Here is a 19,134-nt window from a genome sequence, read left to right on the forward strand (position 1 = left end):
TGTGTAGACACTGGATTGCATCTTATGCGTCAGGCCGTTGAGGCATTGTTCAGGGCTCAGTCTTGAGACAGATACAGGTTCTGTCATCGCCCAGAGAGGAGACAGTGTATGCTTACAGGACAGCATATTACAGGGATTTTTTAGATTTGTCATTGTTCAGCTTGTTGATTACAGCTTGTTTACTGTGTACAGAGGCCAGTTTACAGGGGAAACTCTGCCGGATTTTTCTCAGGAGTAAACAGTTTGGCAGATATGGCATCTTCTCACAGTGAGACTCTTTACAACATAAAGAAGCTGGATGGCACAAACTTTCCATTCTGGAAGAAGCAGATTTGGCAGGTTTTGGTGCAGAAAAAACAAGTGAAGCCACTGAAGCTCAAAGGGGAGAGACCAGAATTTATGGCTCAAGATGAGTGGGAAGAGCTTGACGAGTTAGCTTGTTCCACAATCATGCTGACACTGGCAGAAAATGTTTACTTCAACGTAGCAGAAGAGACTACAGCGTATGGCGTATGGCAAAAGCTATGTGATATGTACGAGAAACAAAGTGCTGCTTCTCAGATTTACTGGCTCAAGAAATTGGTGGATTTGAAGATGAAGGAAGGGACAGCCATGTCAAATCATCTGAATGAATTTCACTCAATTTTCAGCCAGTTAACAGCACAAGAGATAGTCTTTCCAGATTCAGTGAAGGCTATGTTTCTCTTAATCACTTTGCCAGACAGTTGGGATACTTTTCGTACAGCGTTAAGTAATTCTGTCGTGCCAGAAGGTCTTACAAGTGCCAATGTAGAAGGCAGCTTGCTCACAGAGGAAGTGAACAGGAAGAACATTGACAAAGGCAAAGGCAATAGCGCTTTGGTCGTTCGAGGGAGACAACAGTTTAAAGAGAAGAAGGGTAAGAAGGCACAAAACCGAAGTAAGTCTCGTGATTCGAAGTCAAAGGATGACATAGAATGCTACCATTGTGGCAAGAAGGGTCACATGAAGCGAGACTGTACGAAGTGGAAACAAGAAAAAGGCAAAACAAAGAGTTCTGAGCAAGATGAAAAGAAGAGTTCAGTGAAGATTGAAGAGGTGAATGTCGCAGGATCTGGTTCAGACAGTGATTCTGGTATAGCAGCTGGTGACATCTTCCTTACAAGCAATCTTGATTCTGTTTTCTTGACTGCAGAGGATGGACATGCTATGAGTGATTGGATTATCGACTCAGGGGCATCTTTACATGTTTCTCCGCACAAAGAGTGGTTTACATCATATGTGGCTACTAAAGATTATGTCAGACTTGGCAATGAGCAGGTTTGTGACATACTTGGAGTGGGAGATGTGCAGTTGAAGTTTCAGAATGGCTCTTCTTTATGGCTTAAGAATGTCAGACATGTTCCAGCAATCCGAAAGAGCTTGATTAGTACAGGGAAGTTGGATGATGCGGGTTATGTGACAGTTTTTGGGAACAGCGCTTGGAAGATCTCCAAAGGTTCGATGACTGTAGCACATGGCAGCAAGTCAGGAACTCTGTACACTTTACATGTTTCAGAGGTTAAAAACCATGTAATTAATGTGATTGAGCAGCCAAGTGTGTCACTGTGGCATCGTAGGTTGGGACATATGTCAAAAAGAGGAATGGAAATACTTTCTCATTATGGTTATTTGCCTGGATTTTCATTTCAAGATTTCGAGTTTTGTGAGCATTGTGTTTATGGTAAGCAAACACAGGAACCGCACAGATCAAAGAGGAATCGTAGGGACGAACGGTTAGCTCTTGTACACAGTGATCTATGCGGACCAATGCCTAGTTTGTCACTAGGGGGAGCAGCGTACTTTTGTACATTCATAGATGACTATTCTCGCAAAGTATGGGTTTACTTCTTGAAGCACAAGGATGAGGCGCTCAAGGTCTTTAAGACATTCTTGCAGCTGGTGGAGAATCAGAGTGGTCAGAAGCTGAAGTGCTTGAGAACTGACAATGGTGGAGAGTACGTTTCCAAAGCTTTTCAAGACTTTTGTGAAGCAAAAGGGATTAAGCGGGAACTTACTGCACCATATAATCCTTCACAGAATGGGGTTGCAGAACGTATGAATAGGACCATACAAGAGAAGGTCAGAAGCATGTTGTCAAATGCTGAGTTGCCTGATGGATTTTGGGCGGAAGCAGTGGCTACAGCAGTCCATTTGATCAACAGGTCTCCTAGTAGGGTTCTGGATAAGAGTGCAGTGGCCGAGATGCTATGGACAGGCAAGGCACCTTCGTATAAGCATCTCAGAGTCTTTGGTTGTGAAGCTTATAGCCATATTCCTAAGGAGTTCAGAAATAAGTTAGAACCAAAGAGCAAGAAGTGTATATTTCTTGGCTACGGAGAATCGGGCGAGATGGGTTACCGGCTTTGGGATCCTGAGTCCAGAAAGCTTATTCGTAGCAATGATGTGCATTTCAATGAAGCCAAGTTTCACGCTAAGCCAGAGAAGACAGAGGAGATCAGAAGAGTTGTCTTCAGGGAAGATGGACCTAGTGCTAGCACATCAAGACAGCATGGTCAGGCTCAGGAACAGCCTATAGTGGCTAGAGAGGCAGAATCAGTTGTGGTGAGACGTTCTGAGCGTGTCTCCAAACCACCTGATCGTTATGTGCCATCTCTAAATTATGTCATGCTCACAGATTGCGGAGAACCATCTTGTTACAAGGAAGCATTACAAGTGGTTGACTCGAAAAAATGGCAGTTGGCCATGCAGTCAGAGATGACAGCTCTGCATAAAAACCAGACATGGAAGTTGGTTAAATTACCACAGGGCAAAAAGGCTCTACCTTGTAAATGGGTTTACAGGTATAAGATCACCGCTCATGATAGTCAGCCAAAGTACAAAGCAAGGCTTGTTGCCAAGGGCTTTAAGCAAGAACAAGGCATTGACTTTGATGAAGTCTTCTCTCCAGTGGTCAAGATGACTACATTGAGATGCTTTCTTGCATTGGTTGCTATATTGGATTTGGTGTTGCACCAAATGGATGTCAAGACAGCGTTCTTGCATGGTGATTTAGATGTGGAAATTTACATGCAGCAGCCAGAAGGGTTTGTTGAGAAAGGCATGGAACATTTGGTATGCCAGTTGTTAAAGAGTCTTTATGGCTTAAAACAATCACCGAGGGCATGGTACCATAAGTTCCACCAGTTTATGCTTTCTCAAGGCTACAAACGTAGTGACTTCGATCACTGTCTATATACAAAGAAGGCTAAGGATGGCAGTTGGCTGATCCTTATTTTGTATGTGGATGACATGTTGATTGCCGGCAAACACTTGGAAGAAATTTCAGCTTTGAAGTCAAAGATGGCAAAATCGTTTGACATGAAAGACATGGGTGAGGCAAGTCATATACTTGGTATGCGCATTGAGAGAGACAGATCAAAGAAGTTGATTTGGTTATCTCAAACAGAGTATATTGACAAGGTTTTGCAACGTTTCAATATGGAGAAGGGAAAGGCATTGAGTGTTCCATTGCCACCATATGTGAAACTTAGCAAACAAGATTGTCCTGTGTCTGAGGAAGAAAAGGCTGAAATGGATAAGATTCCATATGCGTCTGCAGTGGGTAGTTTGATGTATGCAATGATTGCTACACGTCCGGATATTGCATTTGCAGTGGGAGTGGCTAGCAGATATATGTCAAATCCCGGCAAGAAACATTGGGAGGCAGTGAAAGGTATCATGAGATACTTAAAACATACAAAGAGTATGCGCATATGCTATGGTAGTCAGGATTTGAGTGTCAGAGGATACACTGACTCAGATTATGCAGGAGACTTGGATAAGAGGAGATCTACATCAGGCTATGTCTTTACATTGGCTGGAGGTGCCATATCATGGCGATCTCGATTACAAGATTGTGTTACGCAGTCTACTACAGAAGCTGAGTATGTTGCAGCAAATGAGGCATGCAAAGAAGCTATTTGGCTTGGTAGATTGGTTGCAGACTTGGGAATCAATGCAGATATGCCAGAGTTATATTGTGATAGTCAAAGTGCTATACAATTGGCAAAGAATCCAGTGTTCCATTCGAAGACTAAGCATATTGATGTCAAATATCACTTCATTAGGGAAGTACTTGAAGACAAGCAGATACAACTGCTGAAGATCCACACCAAGGACACTCCTGCTGATCTACTCACAAAGGGACTTCCAGGAGAGGGCTTTGTGCATTGTCGTGAGTTATTGGGCATTGGATAGATGGCAGCCATGTAAATCTTTGTACATTTATGTTCATAGATTTACAGTTACTTAAAGTGCCACATTGGACTTTAAGTGGGAGGTTGTTGGGATTAAAGCCCAAGTGGCCTCTTATGCGGATATGGCCGCCCGCCCGCCTAACTCACTTACCTCTAATTCTTTGTATATACTAACTTATTCTTTGTGAATACTAAGGATTTGGGAGATAACCCTTCTAACAGATCTCTGCGTACTGTGTACTGTGTAAGCTCACTGTGTGTGTGAGAGAGTCGACCCACGCTCCGCTCCGCGACTTCAGTTTGGATACATGAAGCACAAGTTCAGCCTCAACAACAAAAGGTGACAGGGTGGGTAGCATCAAACGAGTCAATCACTGCTCAAGGCTACTTCGAAGGAAACATTAATGTTTGGGCCAAAAAGCCTAAACTAGCAGCCTGGATGTACTCACCTCAAGAAAGAAGTTCTACAAGGAGCAAGCCAAGATATCAACGGAATACAAAAAACACAGGCAATCAAAAGAACAACAACAAAAGGCAAACGAAAATACCTTCCAAGCGGGCAACGCAAAAAGTTTGGGTACCGAAATCATACTTCAACGAATATACCCAACACAAACAGGTGAATCAACGGATGATTCCGATTAAGCTACTCGAAGCACAAGGATTTTATGAAGGTAACAATCAAATATGGTTACCAAAAATTGTAGCTCAACCTAGAAAAATGGTACTCAATCAAGAAGCGCCACAAGGCTCCACCCAAAGGCACACAATCAATAGACAGAGCCAAGAACAAGTCACCATTAAGGGTGCTACAACCTCCAGATGGATACCTTGTCATCAATTACAAAAGCAAGGCTTCTACAAAGGAAATCATCAGATCTGGCTACCAAAGCCTAGTGTCCATCAAGTCATCGAGCAAAAGGAGCAAATGTAAAAGACGATCACACACGAACCAAAAACAAGATGGGTTCCAAAATTGCTAAAGGAAATTCAATCACAAAGAACCCACACCTATCAACAACCGCTTCTCATGGGATATAAAGCAAAGGCTCCATCAATCTCTACAGCAGCTGAAGAACTTGTTTCACAAAGCAGTGTGAACATACGACAAGCAAGTCAAGAAGAGCCAACATATGCCAACCTACTAGACAAAATGGTGGCATCCAAAGACCAAAACAAGGGAAAAGGCCTAAATTTTTAGAACTTATGGAATTGGGTTTCTGGACTTGAACAGGTAAGTCCAAGTTGCCATTAAAAATACATGGCGTTGCACTTCACTTTGGAGGGATGGATTGCCCATAGCTTGTTAAAGCCTAGAAACAAGGTAGTTAACAAGCATAGGGGCATCATTAGTAGCCTGCTCATTAGCGAAATCAAAATTATCAACATTAATTTTACTCTCTTTACTAATGTCAACCATTCTAACAAATTTTAAGTGTAAATTTTTTAGGTGTACATTGGCACTTCAAGACCTAGTTGCTACTCCGCTTTACCCCTTTAGAAAAAGCACTCAAGCTATTGTACCCGTGGCTCGAATACCATTAATTGCAAGGAATAGAAGAGAGGGTCATTCAACTCCAAAACAGCAGCGGCTCCTGTCAAGCTTCAAGTAGCTCAATAGTGGTTAAGCTGAAGGCAACAAGCCCCGTAGGACTCCACTATTAAGACCATAGCTCTCGATGGTGATGCCCCGTCATCTGCACGAAGGCAGGCGCATTGGAAGGCTGAAAAATCCCTATTCTACTTACTCAATTGCAATTAATAATACCAACCATTTATAGCTAGCTTGAGGACCTCCCTTCTTGAGCAAGAAAAGAGAAACCTTGTGCTCTGATACCAATGTAAAATTTAATGGCCTAGTAACTTGTGTGTAGTGAAAAATAGCATGAGCATAGTGAGCATTTCATTAGAATAGACTCCTAATGAGAATAACAAGAGTGCTTGGGTGGAGAGAGCAACAAAAAGTATAACACCTAGTTAGATAGCATGAACAATACTTGAAAAGAGAGAGAAATTAAGCTATTGACAACATTTGAGGACCGGATTTACATGGAGCCGGTCCCCCTTCCAAAAGGCTTTGTAATATGGTTTCTCCCATCAAGAGAGACAGTTTACAATACAATTCTTTGTGTTCCTTCAATACTAGCTAGTGCAATGAAGATGAAAACTTCAAGCACTAAACACAACATCAATTCCCTCACGCTCTCAGACCCAAGACCTCACACACCTTCAAAGATGGTGAGAGCTAGCGGGATATGAGAGTAGATTGAGAGAAAGAAGGGGTAGTCTTACGAGAAAGATGTACATCTCCTCACATAATCACTCATATTAGCATAGCTTAGATTAGTAATTAGCATGGTAGAGGAGATGCGCATGAATTGAATCTTGGTTCTTGGTTGGATTTGCATCACAAAGCCAAGAGTTGTTGGTGAAGGCCTCCCTTCTCACAAGCTTGGAGTAGGTGATAAGCTTTCCATTAAAGCTTGAGAAGGAGAGAGAGAGTCTTCTTGCTTCACACATGAGTTTGTGTGAGTGTGTGTGGATAATGCCTTGAGAAAATCAGTCCCCCTCTATCTCTTGGTCGACCCCTCTTGCTATTTGCTCATGTTGTAACCCTATTGGCCCTTTCCAGGCTTAGCCAATGAGTATTAAGAAGCATAAGTGATAGCCTTCTGACATGTTTCCCCCTTTTCCCTTTTGTGAGAGCTATAGGTAATTAATAAATGCAACTAAACTCTCATTGGACCCCTTTGCCTCCTGGCCAATAGGAATCAAGCAAGCCATTGGGCTACTAAAAGCTCATTGGACCCCTTGGGAGACCGTCCAATAGTCTTCTAGAGAGCTTAATTCTTATTGGTTCTTTTATTAAGTGTTTTTAAATTAATTAAACTAGTTTTACTCTAGCCTAATTCTCATTGGTCCACCTCCATGGCCATCCAATAGGATTTGAGTACACCTTGTAGGCATCTAGGCTAGGGAGCTGATATGTGTCCCTCTTTCCCCTTGTGTAAAGGAAGCTTGTGAGAGAGAGAGAGAGAGAGAGTGGGTGTGTGTGTGTGTGTGTGTGTGTGTGTGTGTGTGTGTGTGTGTGTGTTTCTCTCTCATCCCCTACTTCCAGGGCTCGCCCCCTCCTATGTAGGACTTGTGAAGACTTTTTGGGACACACACAAAGCATCCAATTTCCCTAGTGTTTGACCTTTGGACACAACCTTTGAATTTTGGAACCTTAGCATTTTGGAAGTCTTAATGGACTGAACCTTAGGGTCTTTTAAACCCATTGTTGAACATTTCTCGTTTGCAGATGGCCCCCCCTTTGGATCCATATTTTCCCTCCTTTAGATCCCTCTTGTGGCCGGTCTGCCAGCTTAACCAATATTCTAGATTTTTTCTCCCTTGGTACTTCTCCATATTAAATGATCAGTTTAACATGAGAAAATCATTTAGGAAAATTAGATATTAGTTATTATGACACACTTACCCTAATATAATTAACAAAATCAACCATTATAGGCTACTTAAGGACCTCTCTTCTTAAGGAAGAAAAGAGAAACCAAATGCTCTGATACCAATGTAATGGAATTGGCCTATTAACTTGAGAGTAACGGAAATTAGAGAGAGTATAGCGGGTGAATATAATTGAAGTTAGCAACATAAACATAGCATTTAGTTAACTTGGCATGAACAATACTTTTGCAAGAGAGAGAATTTAGAGTACATGACAATAGTTGAGGACGAGATTTATGTGGAACCGGTCCCCCCTTCAGTAGGCATTTGTATTATGATTTCTCCCATCAAGAGAGACTTGTTACAATACAATCTTTGTGTTCCTTGTGACCTAGGTGATGCAATGAAGATGGAAAGCTTCATGTATCACAAGCATAACATAAACTTTGAGGAAAGCATTAACTATCCCAAGACCTCAAACACCTTCGAAGGTGGAGAGAGCTAGCAGGGAATGAGGGTAGGGAAGATGAAGACAAAACATTTCATAGGAGAAAGAATTAGTTCCTCACTTATCATCACTCTTCTTGTTAGCATACATCATAGCATAGTAATGAAGATGGAGAAGATGGAAAGATTAAGCATTCAAACATGGCTCTTGGTTTGATTTGCACTCCATAGCCAAGAGTGTTGTTGTAGGCTCTCAACCTCTCTACTTTCTTGGAGAAGGAGAGGGAGCTCTTTCACTTTGCACTTCACACAATGAGAGTGTGTATGAGTGTGTGTAGGAGAGTATACCCACTAAGAAACCCCCCTACTAGCTTTGGTAGACTCCCCCCCCCCCCTTGTAGCTCATGCTTGAAGCTCAATGGACCCCTCCAGGCCTAGCCAATCATAAGCAGGAGTCATACCAAGCAACAAAGATAGTCTTGGGACAAGTGTCTCCCTTTACCTTTGAGAGAGAGGACTTGATAAATGTTAAAACAATTAATTAAATCTTCTAAATTATCATTGGTCCCCTTGGGTGGCCAACCAATAGGCTTTAGGCACACCATGAGAGAAACATGAGGAGAAACTTGATAAGTGTCCCTTTTGCTTTGTTTGTACCAAGTATGCCTTGTGTGTGTGTGTGTGTGTGTGTGTGTGTGTGTGTGTGTGTGTGTGTTCTCTCTCATCCCCCCTCATGTAGGGATCGCCCCGTCCTTGTAGGGATTGGCATTGACTTTTGCACACCTCAAGCCACTCAACCTTGGGCCTAGTTCTCACCACAAGCTTGGGTTGGGTTCTCACCTCAAGTACAGCCCTAGCATGACAAGCATGACAAGCACATCAAGCATCTCAAACATCTCAGTCATCAAGCACCTCAAGCACCTTAGTCATCAAGCACGACAAGCACCTTAAGCACCTTAACCTTGGGCTGGGTTCCCACCTGAAGCTCGGCCCTAGCTTACCTAAGGTCAAAGGACTTTTACACTAATTATTGGAGGTCTTCAATGAAGCTAACCCTAATGTCTTATGCTCCATTGGTTAGCCTTGCTCTTTGATAAACCATCTCTCATTTGGGCCCCTTAACCATTGGCCCTGTGTTGAGATAGATCTATAAGCACATGTCTATATCTTAACCCTTGTTCCCGTTTATTCTCCCGTATTAAATGATCAGTTTAATATGAGAAAATCATTTGGGTTGGTTAGATATTAGATTTTAAGAGAGAGAGAGAGAGAGAGAGAGAGAGATGCCAGGTGCGAGAGGGAGAGAGTTCTTTTGCTTTGTCATGCGATGCAAATGAGTAAGAGATTCGTGTTGATTGTCATGTTGACGTGTTTGGGGAGTTGTGTGGGAGAGGGAGGCAGACGGGAGGCACAGAGGGACGGAAAGCAGTTTGGGTGAGGCTTTGGTAGCGCAGGCGCCTGGGTGCAGGTTCATGAGTTCATGGAGGTGAAAATGCTACTAGGTAACGCTACACGGGCCAAGAGGGGTCCGTCGCAGAGGGGATACAGTGTGCCGTGAGCAGCCGATCTCGAAGAGGGAGAACTTGCAGAGCGCTACGCAAGGGGGAGGGCCTTGTCTGGCTGAGGAGGGGTGACAAGAGAGAAGGAGATGGACAGGAGCTGAAGGAGCACCGAGAGCGTGTTCTGGTGAAGCGACAGTTGGCTGCCTTGTGGTAATGAAGCCAGGCGAGGAGGAAGATGTGAACCAGTGCAGCTGCAATCGACAACGAACAAGAACAGCTTTTATGACATCTCCAAGACTCCGATAATGAAAAAGGTGTGGCAATGGTGATGATGAAGCAGGAGGAAGGCACAAGTTCATAGGGAGCTCGAGCACGAGGCTGAGCCGCTGAGGCATGGCGATGGAGCACTATGTTGTCCTCTCTCTCTCTCTCTCTCTCTCTCTCTCTCTCTCTCTCTCTCTCTCTCTCTCTCTCTCGGGTGATCAGGTAAGTGGTATTTTTAGGGGCACCAAATTTAGACTAGTAGGTACTAAAGATCTCACTCAAGATTCGTATCCTGTCGAACCACTAATTAAAGTAAATGACCACTAACTTCATCCATCATGAGAAAGTATAATTAATTTTTAAAAATAAAAAATCAAGCTTTAAAATATTCTCACTTTTTCACTAACAAAAAGGGAACACATCATTAAGGCCTTAGCCCTTTGTGCAGGCCTAATTTTTTTTGTTTGGTGTGACATAGGGAGGCGAGAGAGAGAGAGAGAGAGAGAGAGACGTTTGGTTTTTGTTTGGTGCTTGCATGGGTTAATTAAAATAAAGAAATAAAGGAAAATCGAAGGTGGTCGTGGCAAAAATAAGACTTGTTTACCGCTTGCCACTCGCTGTCCCACAAATTTTACCACGTGTGCAGGACGTGGCATGCAGAAGCGCTTTGTGACTGGGTGGCGGCCATTTGGAGCCAAAGAAGAGGCAGCCAGCTCTCTCTCTCTCTCTCTCTCTCTCTCTCTCTGTGCATCAAGCGCCGCTTATTTCAACTCTCCTGTTGCATTTCCACTCTGCAGATTGATTCTCGTCTACAAGCAGACTCTGAGAGAGAGAGAGAGAGAGAGAGAGAGAGAGAGAGAGAGAGAGACGAGCTTGTGTGTGATTTTGCTAGAAAAAATGAGGGCTTTCTCCACCCGTCTTGTTGCCAAGGTCCAGCGCCCTCCCTTGGGATTCCCCTCTGGTGCCTTCCGTGGCTTTGCTTCCGCCCAGCCTCAGGAGACGATCAACTACGGCAACATTGCGGACGACTTGAAACCCAAGCCCAACCCTGCTGCCAAGCAGCTAAACCTCGACCAGCAGCCGCCCTCTGGCACCCACGCAAAGGGAGACCGCCCAAAAACCATCGGTGATGTATGTCGATGCAATGTGCATCTTACATTTGTAGTGTTCAATGGCAAGCTGCATTTTCTCTATATTGGATTCTGTTATGTCTTGCATTTTGATCAAGCGCTAATGTGGGTCTCCTTCGACAGGCGCTTGAGAACGCCGCCCAGAAGGCGAAGGACAAGCCCTTGGAAGTGAAGGATACCAGGGCAATACAAAGTGCCGAGGCCCGTGCTGCGGGGGCACCTTCGGGTGTGATGGGTGGTCCATCAGCCCATGCTAGCAATTTGCTCAACAACCAGGATGGGGCAACCCTTGGTGATGCTCTGAAGGCATGTCCTTATCTATATTTGTCCTCCTTTTTCTGTTATATTGAAGCAATTGATTGCTTATGTATGCGCGTGCCGGGGCGAAAATGCTTGTTTTTGTTGATCATTTGCAATGTGGTTGTTGGAGCTAGAGAAGTTCTTGAAAGAGATTGGATGGATTGGAGCAGGATGCAAAGGATTATCTACCCGCGGACAAGGTGGCGACACAAAGGGATGCATATCGGGTGATGCAAGCGGAGGCTCGAAATGATCCACGGGGGCAGGTGCATCCAGAGGGAGTGGCAGCATCACTCCAAGATGCGGTGGAGTACAATAAGGAGAAGGGCTTCATACCACAAGACAATGCAGCAACTTCTCCCATGGGAAGAGGGCGGGGTGCAGGGGGGGCCTCTTAAGCAGTTAAAGAAACTTAAGCCCCTTTTCTCGCTTTGTATAGCGTTCACACAGAGTCAAGTTTTTTGGTCCCAAAGCTTAGGGAAATCCATGTTGATAGGCACTTTCTAGATTAAACCTCCTTTTTTCCCCTTTGTCTTGGAGAGCCTGCTTCACAAACATCTTAGCGCATGGAACCTAGGGAGAGGTCAAATGTCTTCCTGGTACTCGTACTGCGAAGTCACTTCTTGGAATCAACTTTCATGCCAGTTTTTCATGGGGTTCGGTTTTGATTCTTCAATTGCTGGATGTGTTTGTCAACTTTCATTACATGTGAGCTAGCTAAAATCATAAAATCCCAGTTAGATTTTGAGCTTGCCTTGATGGAAACCGGCAAATTTGCTCAACTTTTAGTGTAAATACCTGCAAAAGCTTCAAATTTTGACCTTGACTGGTCGGATTTCAAGTTTGCCCTTATTGTCTTCGGTTAGGAAAAATGTACTTTTCTAGCCCTGGCCCTCCTTCCGACTTTGCCCCTCGCGAGTGGGAGTGGTCGTGCACGCATACTCTCTCTCTCTCTCTCTCTCTCTCTCTCTCTCTCTCTCTCTCTCTGCACAACATTACAATTCTCCCCTCGTTTTTGCACACGTGCAAACACTCGTCTCACACACACACTAAAGGGGTTAATGTATGGCCACTTAAAACATGGGTCAGCAGGTGCCTCATCTTTTTTGGGGTCTCAATATAGAATAGAAGGATATTTAATTTGAATGATTTGACAATTCCCATTGAAATTATATGTTACAATGGTAGTTTTTTGTAACTACTCTCTTTCTTTAATATAAATATGCTCGCCCTTTATGAAAAAAGAAATTATCTGGTACAATTGATAGTTCCCATTGATATTTGATACGAGAAGATAGATCAAAAGAAATTATCTGGTACAATTGATAGTTCCCATTGATATTTGATACGAGAAGATAGATCATATCAAGATTTTACCGCTCCCCAACATTTGCCAATCATAATTCCTATATATTTTGGTGATATTTTCCATTTAATTTTAAGATGGCCTTATTTGGATTTCAATCCATTATTGGCCCATCTATCTTATGCTAAATAGATCATATCAAGATTTTACCGTTCCCTAACATCTGCCAATCATAATTCCTATATATTTTGGTGATATTTTTCATTTAATTTTAAGATGGCCTTGTTTGGATTTCAATCCATTATTGGCCCATTTATTCTATGCTAAACAACGCTAGTGCGGCAAAAAAATCCCCAAGTATTACGCATGGCATAATTTGAGAATCTCTTGTCTAAAAAAGGACTTGATTTGCCATAATTTGAAAATCTCTCTTCTAAAAAACAACTTGATTTGTATAGCGTTGAGACGAGCCAATTTTTTGGTCTATCCAAAAGAAAACTAATCAACTAATCTGGCTAGGTTGACCTTGTCATAGTAGTTAATGTGCCAATTGGTGTAAATGTACAAGTACTAGTCATTGTAGATAATGAGTAAATTAAAGAAAAGAATAACGTCTATGTATATTTATCCCCTGCTCGCTCTCTTAAGAACGAGATAATGGACTTGGAATTCACTATGGTGATTTCATTTTTTGTGCACTCTACTTTCATCACTTTGTTGTCATTGATACTCGTTGAATTGTAATTCACCGTTCTTAAAAGAGGGGTGAATAGAGTATCAGTAAAAGGTAAAATAACTAGTTACAGAATGAGAACAACAGACGATTATTTTGAAAATAAAATTATGCACGGTATTAATCTCGTCGTGGTTTTGTCCACTCATGCATAGAGTTGATAGGTGACCTTGTTGCAAAACCCACATGCCTTGAAGATGGAAGATGATCTCATATGTGCACTTCTATTTTTCTGTGGCAACCATTTTGGAATCTCGCTTTCAGACAAATCCTTGCAAGAACTAGTGCAGTCGGCGGACCAAGAGATACCTAAGGTTATGGTGGTGTAGAAATCTGTATCGCGCCAAGGAACTACTATTTGTTGCTCCACTTTACTCATGTCTTTGAACGACTTCTACTACAAGCTCCAGGTACTCTTTGTTGATCGCGATAATTGTGCAACAATTGACCTGCTTGTGTATTAGTGCATTGAAAGCTATCGCTCTTGCTTTTGTATCGGGGGTTTATCGTTCAGTACCCCCTTATATAACGTGCATTCGTCGGATATTTAAAAAAACCTTTTTTTTAACATGTCTAAATGAATAAAATGAACTTATTTTAAAAAAAAATTTCAAAATTGAATATAAAAACCTTTTATTTTAATGTATCTTTGTTGGATTCCCTAAATTTTTTGCATTTTAAAACCCTTCTTTTCGAACTCACGTTATACATTAACATGATTACATAGTGCATCCCGCGAGGCTTTTGTGCCATGTGGTTTTTGCTATTGATGCCAAGAATTTACAATTGACATCTTTTTATTTTTTTAGAAGTTTTTCTATGCAATATAAACTAAAGTCAATGTTTCGTGTGTAGTTCATTTGATGAACATGAGACATAATGTTATGCATAAATATTCATTGATGCTCGAGGGAAGCCTGAAAATGTAACTACTAGCATTGTCGTTGTGTCTTCATCGGTATGGAGCTATCACATCCCTACCTTGGCTCTTGTGCGTGAATTTTTTAGTTGTATTTTCACTATTTTGCTGCAAAATGCAAGCAAAGTTTTTCCTTTTCACTCTCCTCTAAATCAAATGTCTTGAATTTTTACTGACTCAAGGCTAAATCAAGAACCGTGCTATTGAGATGTGGATGCAAAATAATAAAAACAAGTTACCAAGATGATATGAATAATTCATCCACCTTGAGAACTTGTGCTGCATGTCATGGACAATGAGTAAACCCTATGTCCCATGGACCATGGCTGCTTTGTGGAGCTTGTGGGATGTGTGATCGAAAGAAAGCAACTCCAAGAGATGGCCCAGAGACAAAATTGTGCATACCAATATTTTAAAATGGCTACAAATTTATCATTCCATTAGTATGATCATTGATATTAGCACCAACCTCATACCATCAGCATTGTCGTCGCATGCACCGCTATTTTTGACGTTTATGCCATTGATAAAACCCATAACTTTTTTTGGGAAGAGTAAGTTTTTTTGTTGTAGCTACTACAAATAACTTATTGACAACCATTTTCAGTAGTTGTAGCAAATAATTCACACTATACCCAAAGAAAGAGCGATTTAGAACTTTTGGTCACATGGCTTAGCACTCACAAATTTCTCTTTCAAATCATGCGCCTATACTGACATCCTTAAAACTATGGTGACAATTTGGTTTAAAAATTGATAATCATAACTTGTTTGCGAACAGATATGATAACAAAGTATGTCAAAACTTTCTATACGAACCATACGACCAAAAACAGTAACTTCTCAAAATATATCATTTGCATTTCAATATCACTTGAAATGTAGATAAAAATGCAACCACAATATATAGCAATGGCGAGGTATATACTTTACTTCGTTCAAATTGTCAATATCATTGAAATGCAAATAAAAATGCAACCTACAATGTACAACAATGGCGATTTATATACATATTTCCAAAAGTATACATATGCAAAACCAATTGACGGGTTGGACTAATAATTATATTATCATTTGACAAAATATACAAAATCACCATCAAGCTATAGTACGTATAGTTGATACCATGCCACAATAACAATAATATGCTCTAAAAAATATGCGATAAATAAAGTCCGACTATCTGCAAAGCTTTACAAATAAGTGTCAAATGGTCAAAAACTCAAACAATACTTGGAGTTAAGAGTACATGTATCATACATATCAAAGATAATGAAAACATTCACATAAATAGCAAAAGTAAGGCATATAAAAAATACCATATCTCATATTCTCACATCAAAATGATAGACATGCAGGACCAATCGACTTGCGTCCGTAAATATTCTCCATGTGCTCTAAAAGAGCAATCAGGCCGTGTGAGTAATCATAGCCAGGGTTTAGTGCTTGGTAGAGGCTAGAAGTTGAGGATTTGCCAGGTCTACTATTGATAGGCATAGAGAGTTTTGAGTGAGATACGAAAAGCATATCATTCTTGATTCTTTGAAAGTACTGCTTAACCATCCATTTCACCTTCAAATTCGCATTGTTATGTTAGTTTTTGTTCCTAGATTCATTTCAATACTTAGTAGGCCAAGTAGGCAGCCAAAACGACTTTTTCACAAATGCATTAATTAGTTTGGGGAGGGGGAAGAAAGGAAAAGGGAAGGGTGGGGAAAAAAAAGGGAAAGGAGAGGGGGGGGCGGGGGGGGGGGGGGTAGGGTAGGTTGTTGGGGTGGGGGGGATTGTATCCTTTTTTTTAATGGCTCAAAGGGAGCTCAAGGACCAACGTAGGCATATAGCCTAGTGGTTTAAGTTGAGTTTCATACTATGTAGGTGATGAGGTCAAGTGCTACTCATTAATATTGGTTTTAAGTGGTGACATGCATGGACATGCTAATTGGAGATGCTAAAGGATCTTGGGGAGATTTTATCTAATGAAAAACAAAAGTGGAGCGAGTAGGAGCGAAGTAGAAACCATTACGATCAAATTGGATTGAAAAGTTCAAGGCAAAAACTGTCAAAGACCACATTTTGGGCAAAGATACCATAACTCTAAAAATTGGTATATTTGATGGTCAGCTTGAAAATTGATCAAAACTCAAAAAATTGTGCAAAAGGGGATTACCAAACCCATAAGAAGCAAATTGGAAAATTGGGAAATCTAATGGTCATAGCTTGAAAGACTATATAGTATTCTATACCTTGAAACAACACTCCAAGAAATTGAAAAGACAAGGTAATGATGGCATTTGTAATCAGTGATATATCACTTAGTGGAGCCATAAAGTTTGCAACATTAGAGGGAGAGGAGATGCATAATTTGCCTCTCAACACTGACATGCTAGACATGATTCACCAAGCAAAGGAACGCAAGTAGATTTTTCAAGCCATCCAAGACCATGCCCAAAAGGAAGAAAAGTTGGGAACTTCAAAGTGCAAAGATCGATAAAACACAACTCTAATTTGACAACTCGAAACATCATCTCCTTCTATTGAAGAAATTCACATAGAGCAAAATTGGTTGGAGATATGGATGTACAAATAAATATCCAATTGGCAGATGGATCAACAGAAAGGGAACTTGTAGATATTGGTGCAAGAGTCAATGCTATGAACTATTCGACGTACCTAAATCTGTCGCCAATCAAAATCGAGCTCAGAGGAGCTAACAAGGGCACCATAGTCAGCTTAGGATAGCCAATGTATCAATCAACATTGATGGAAATCAATGTCCACATAAATTTTCAGATAATGGCATACACTAACCTTAACAAAGCAATTCTTAAGAGTTTCGTGGATACGAATCTATATATGAGAGAATGTATATATGAGTGCAAGGAATAATTTTGGCCAAATAATAATTATTTTTAGTAATTTGTTTTTTTTTTACATAATAAGGATTAAAATTTAATAAACAAAGCCAAAAAAGTCAGATTCAGGTTCTAAAAGCAAACACCAAAACACAGCAAGAGCTTCGAACATGTCAAGTTTGGAAAGATTTGGCACAAGTCAAAATTTGGGCCAACTTACGCTAGACAAAAATTGTAAAATCAGGGGCAATAAACAACCAGACATCCAAATTATGAGCCATCTGAGCTGCACGTGGTATACCATGAAAAAGGTGAGCAAATAAGGTAAGTATGCGTTCAACACTTCGGGTATGTCAAACACATATAGGTAAAATTCAACATGATAGGCCTCATTTGCATTCTGTCTGAGAGAGAGAGAGAGAGAGATTCTTGTCACATTTCCACCTACTACGGACACTCAGAGCCCTCTTATTCCACCAAATTTCATAGGTATGAACCTTAACCAAGCAAGATTAATTATGAATGTTCCACACTACACAAAAATGATCATAGCAACTACACAGATTGAATCCACAATAGTGATTGTGCAACTAGTTAGGGGCCCATTGGGGCATCATATGAAGCAGATTTACCCAATGGGTTCACTCCTAGTCGGCTAGACCATCACAGGGCCATGATTTTTTGTAATCTTTTTTTTTTGGGAAAACCTTGTATAAAAGAGGAGTCTTGATTATTGAGCCGCATTGTTGTACACTCTAAGCTGTAAAATTTTTGTCTTTGAGCTAAGAGCCTTGTAATCCTTCCATTGGCCAAATGAGAAGCCCTAGGTATAAGGTTCAAATTTTTCAAGTTTTAACACATCATTGTATCTTTATTTAAAATTTTGAAGATCTCTGAGCGTATGACTGAGAGCCGCTAATTTGAAGCACATTGTAATCCATTTTTCTCAAGCTCGGGTAATGAAATTTTGATTCCAAAAAGTGGATTGTGGTCCTTGTCTCTTGCTCTTTAAGTTAAGTGTGATCATTCTCAATTTTTTTGTGGTTTGTGATTGCTTGTCTATGAGCTAAATCTGTAGTTTTGAGTGCAAAAATGGTTTTTTTTTCACATTTTGACCATAGGAGAGTGCTCCTAGACCATAGGGGCGTACTTTCTAGACAAGACCTAGATAATGATGGATCGTGATTTTGGTGTTGTAATTAGGTTGCAAGAAAGCACACACAACCTGAAGAAGACGAAGGAAACTCAAGGCACACAACAAAGAGTGTGTTACTTAGTGTGCAATGAAAAGATAGATAGTCCAAGAGTGATGGGCATATATACAATGCACGGGGGAAAAAAACTCCTAGTGAGGGAAAAAATGCCACAACGGTCCTAAGTGTGTTCACACACATCACACCACATGTATATGGTAACAAATCCCCCTTAGGAGTGATGCAGGGAACGAGAGCTGGCTCATAAAGTATAGGGAAGTGCCATGCCCTGAGGACATGATCAGTTCACAAAGGGGAGTAAGCCCAAAGCTTTGCAAAAAGCTTCAAACTTCTCACGAAACAATGCCTTTGTGAAAAGATCTGCAAGGTTGTCATGTGTTGGCACATAAGCCAAATTGATCTCTCGTGCTTAGAGCCTCTCCATGACATAGTGGTAATTCACCTCAATGTTCTTTATGAGAGCACAAAAAACTCGGTTCCTCACAACTACCAATGCTCTCATAGTGTTGGCAGTGTCCTATCTAACACACAAATCAACCATAAGGCGTCTAAGCCATACAAAATCGATCATAGCTATGAAGACTGTCTTGTACCTAGCCTCACAACTAGAAGTGGCCACATTAGGTTGCTTCTTGCTCAACCATGAGATACATGAACTTCCAAGCATGAAACAAAAACCACTTGTGGACACTCCATGTCAAAACAACCAACCCAATTCGAGTCCGAAAAAGCATCTAAGTATGGCGGCAATGACCCCCATTGGGATAAAACAAGCGAAGATGTAAAGTGCCACTTAAGTAGCAAAA

At 41.2% G+C, this 19,134-nt stretch overlaps 1 protein-coding gene across 1 annotated transcript; it reads left to right on the plus strand.

The window, feature by feature from the left end:
- Positions 1 to 10,670: 10,670 nt before the first annotated feature.
- LOC147433035 (late embryogenesis abundant protein 47-like) lies at positions 10,671 to 11,956 on the plus strand. Its single transcript, XM_086491695.1, has 3 exons — positions 10,671 to 11,005; positions 11,128 to 11,310; positions 11,475 to 11,956. Exons 1-3 carry the CDS (start codon positions 10,772 to 10,774, stop codon positions 11,700 to 11,702), a joined length of 645 nt encoding a protein of 214 aa, XP_086347821.1. The 5' UTR covers positions 10,671 to 10,771; the 3' UTR covers positions 11,703 to 11,956.
- The last annotated feature ends 7,178 nt before the right edge of the window (positions 11,957 to 19,134 follow it).

This window comes from Adiantum capillus-veneris, chromosome 20 (assembly GCF_014529385.1).
Source record: "Adiantum capillus-veneris isolate H3 chromosome 20, ASM1452938v2, whole genome shotgun sequence".
NCBI lineage: Eukaryota > Viridiplantae > Streptophyta > Polypodiopsida > Polypodiales > Pteridaceae > Adiantum > Adiantum capillus-veneris.

What these genes read in the sequence shown, in the direction of transcription:
- LOC147433035 (XM_086491695.1), top strand. Translation starts at nt 10,772, where the DNA reads ATGAGGGCTTTCTCCACCCGTCTTGTTGCCAAGGTCCAGCGCCCTCCC. An exon ending in GCCCAAAAACCATCGGTGAT is followed by an intron (nt 11,006 to 11,127) that starts GTATGTCGATGC and finishes CTCCTTCGACAG; the next exon opens with GCGCTTGAGAACGCCGCCCA. An exon ending in CCCTTGGTGATGCTCTGAAG is followed by an intron (nt 11,311 to 11,474) that starts GCATGTCCTTAT and finishes GGATTGGAGCAG; the next exon opens with GATGCAAAGGATTATCTACC.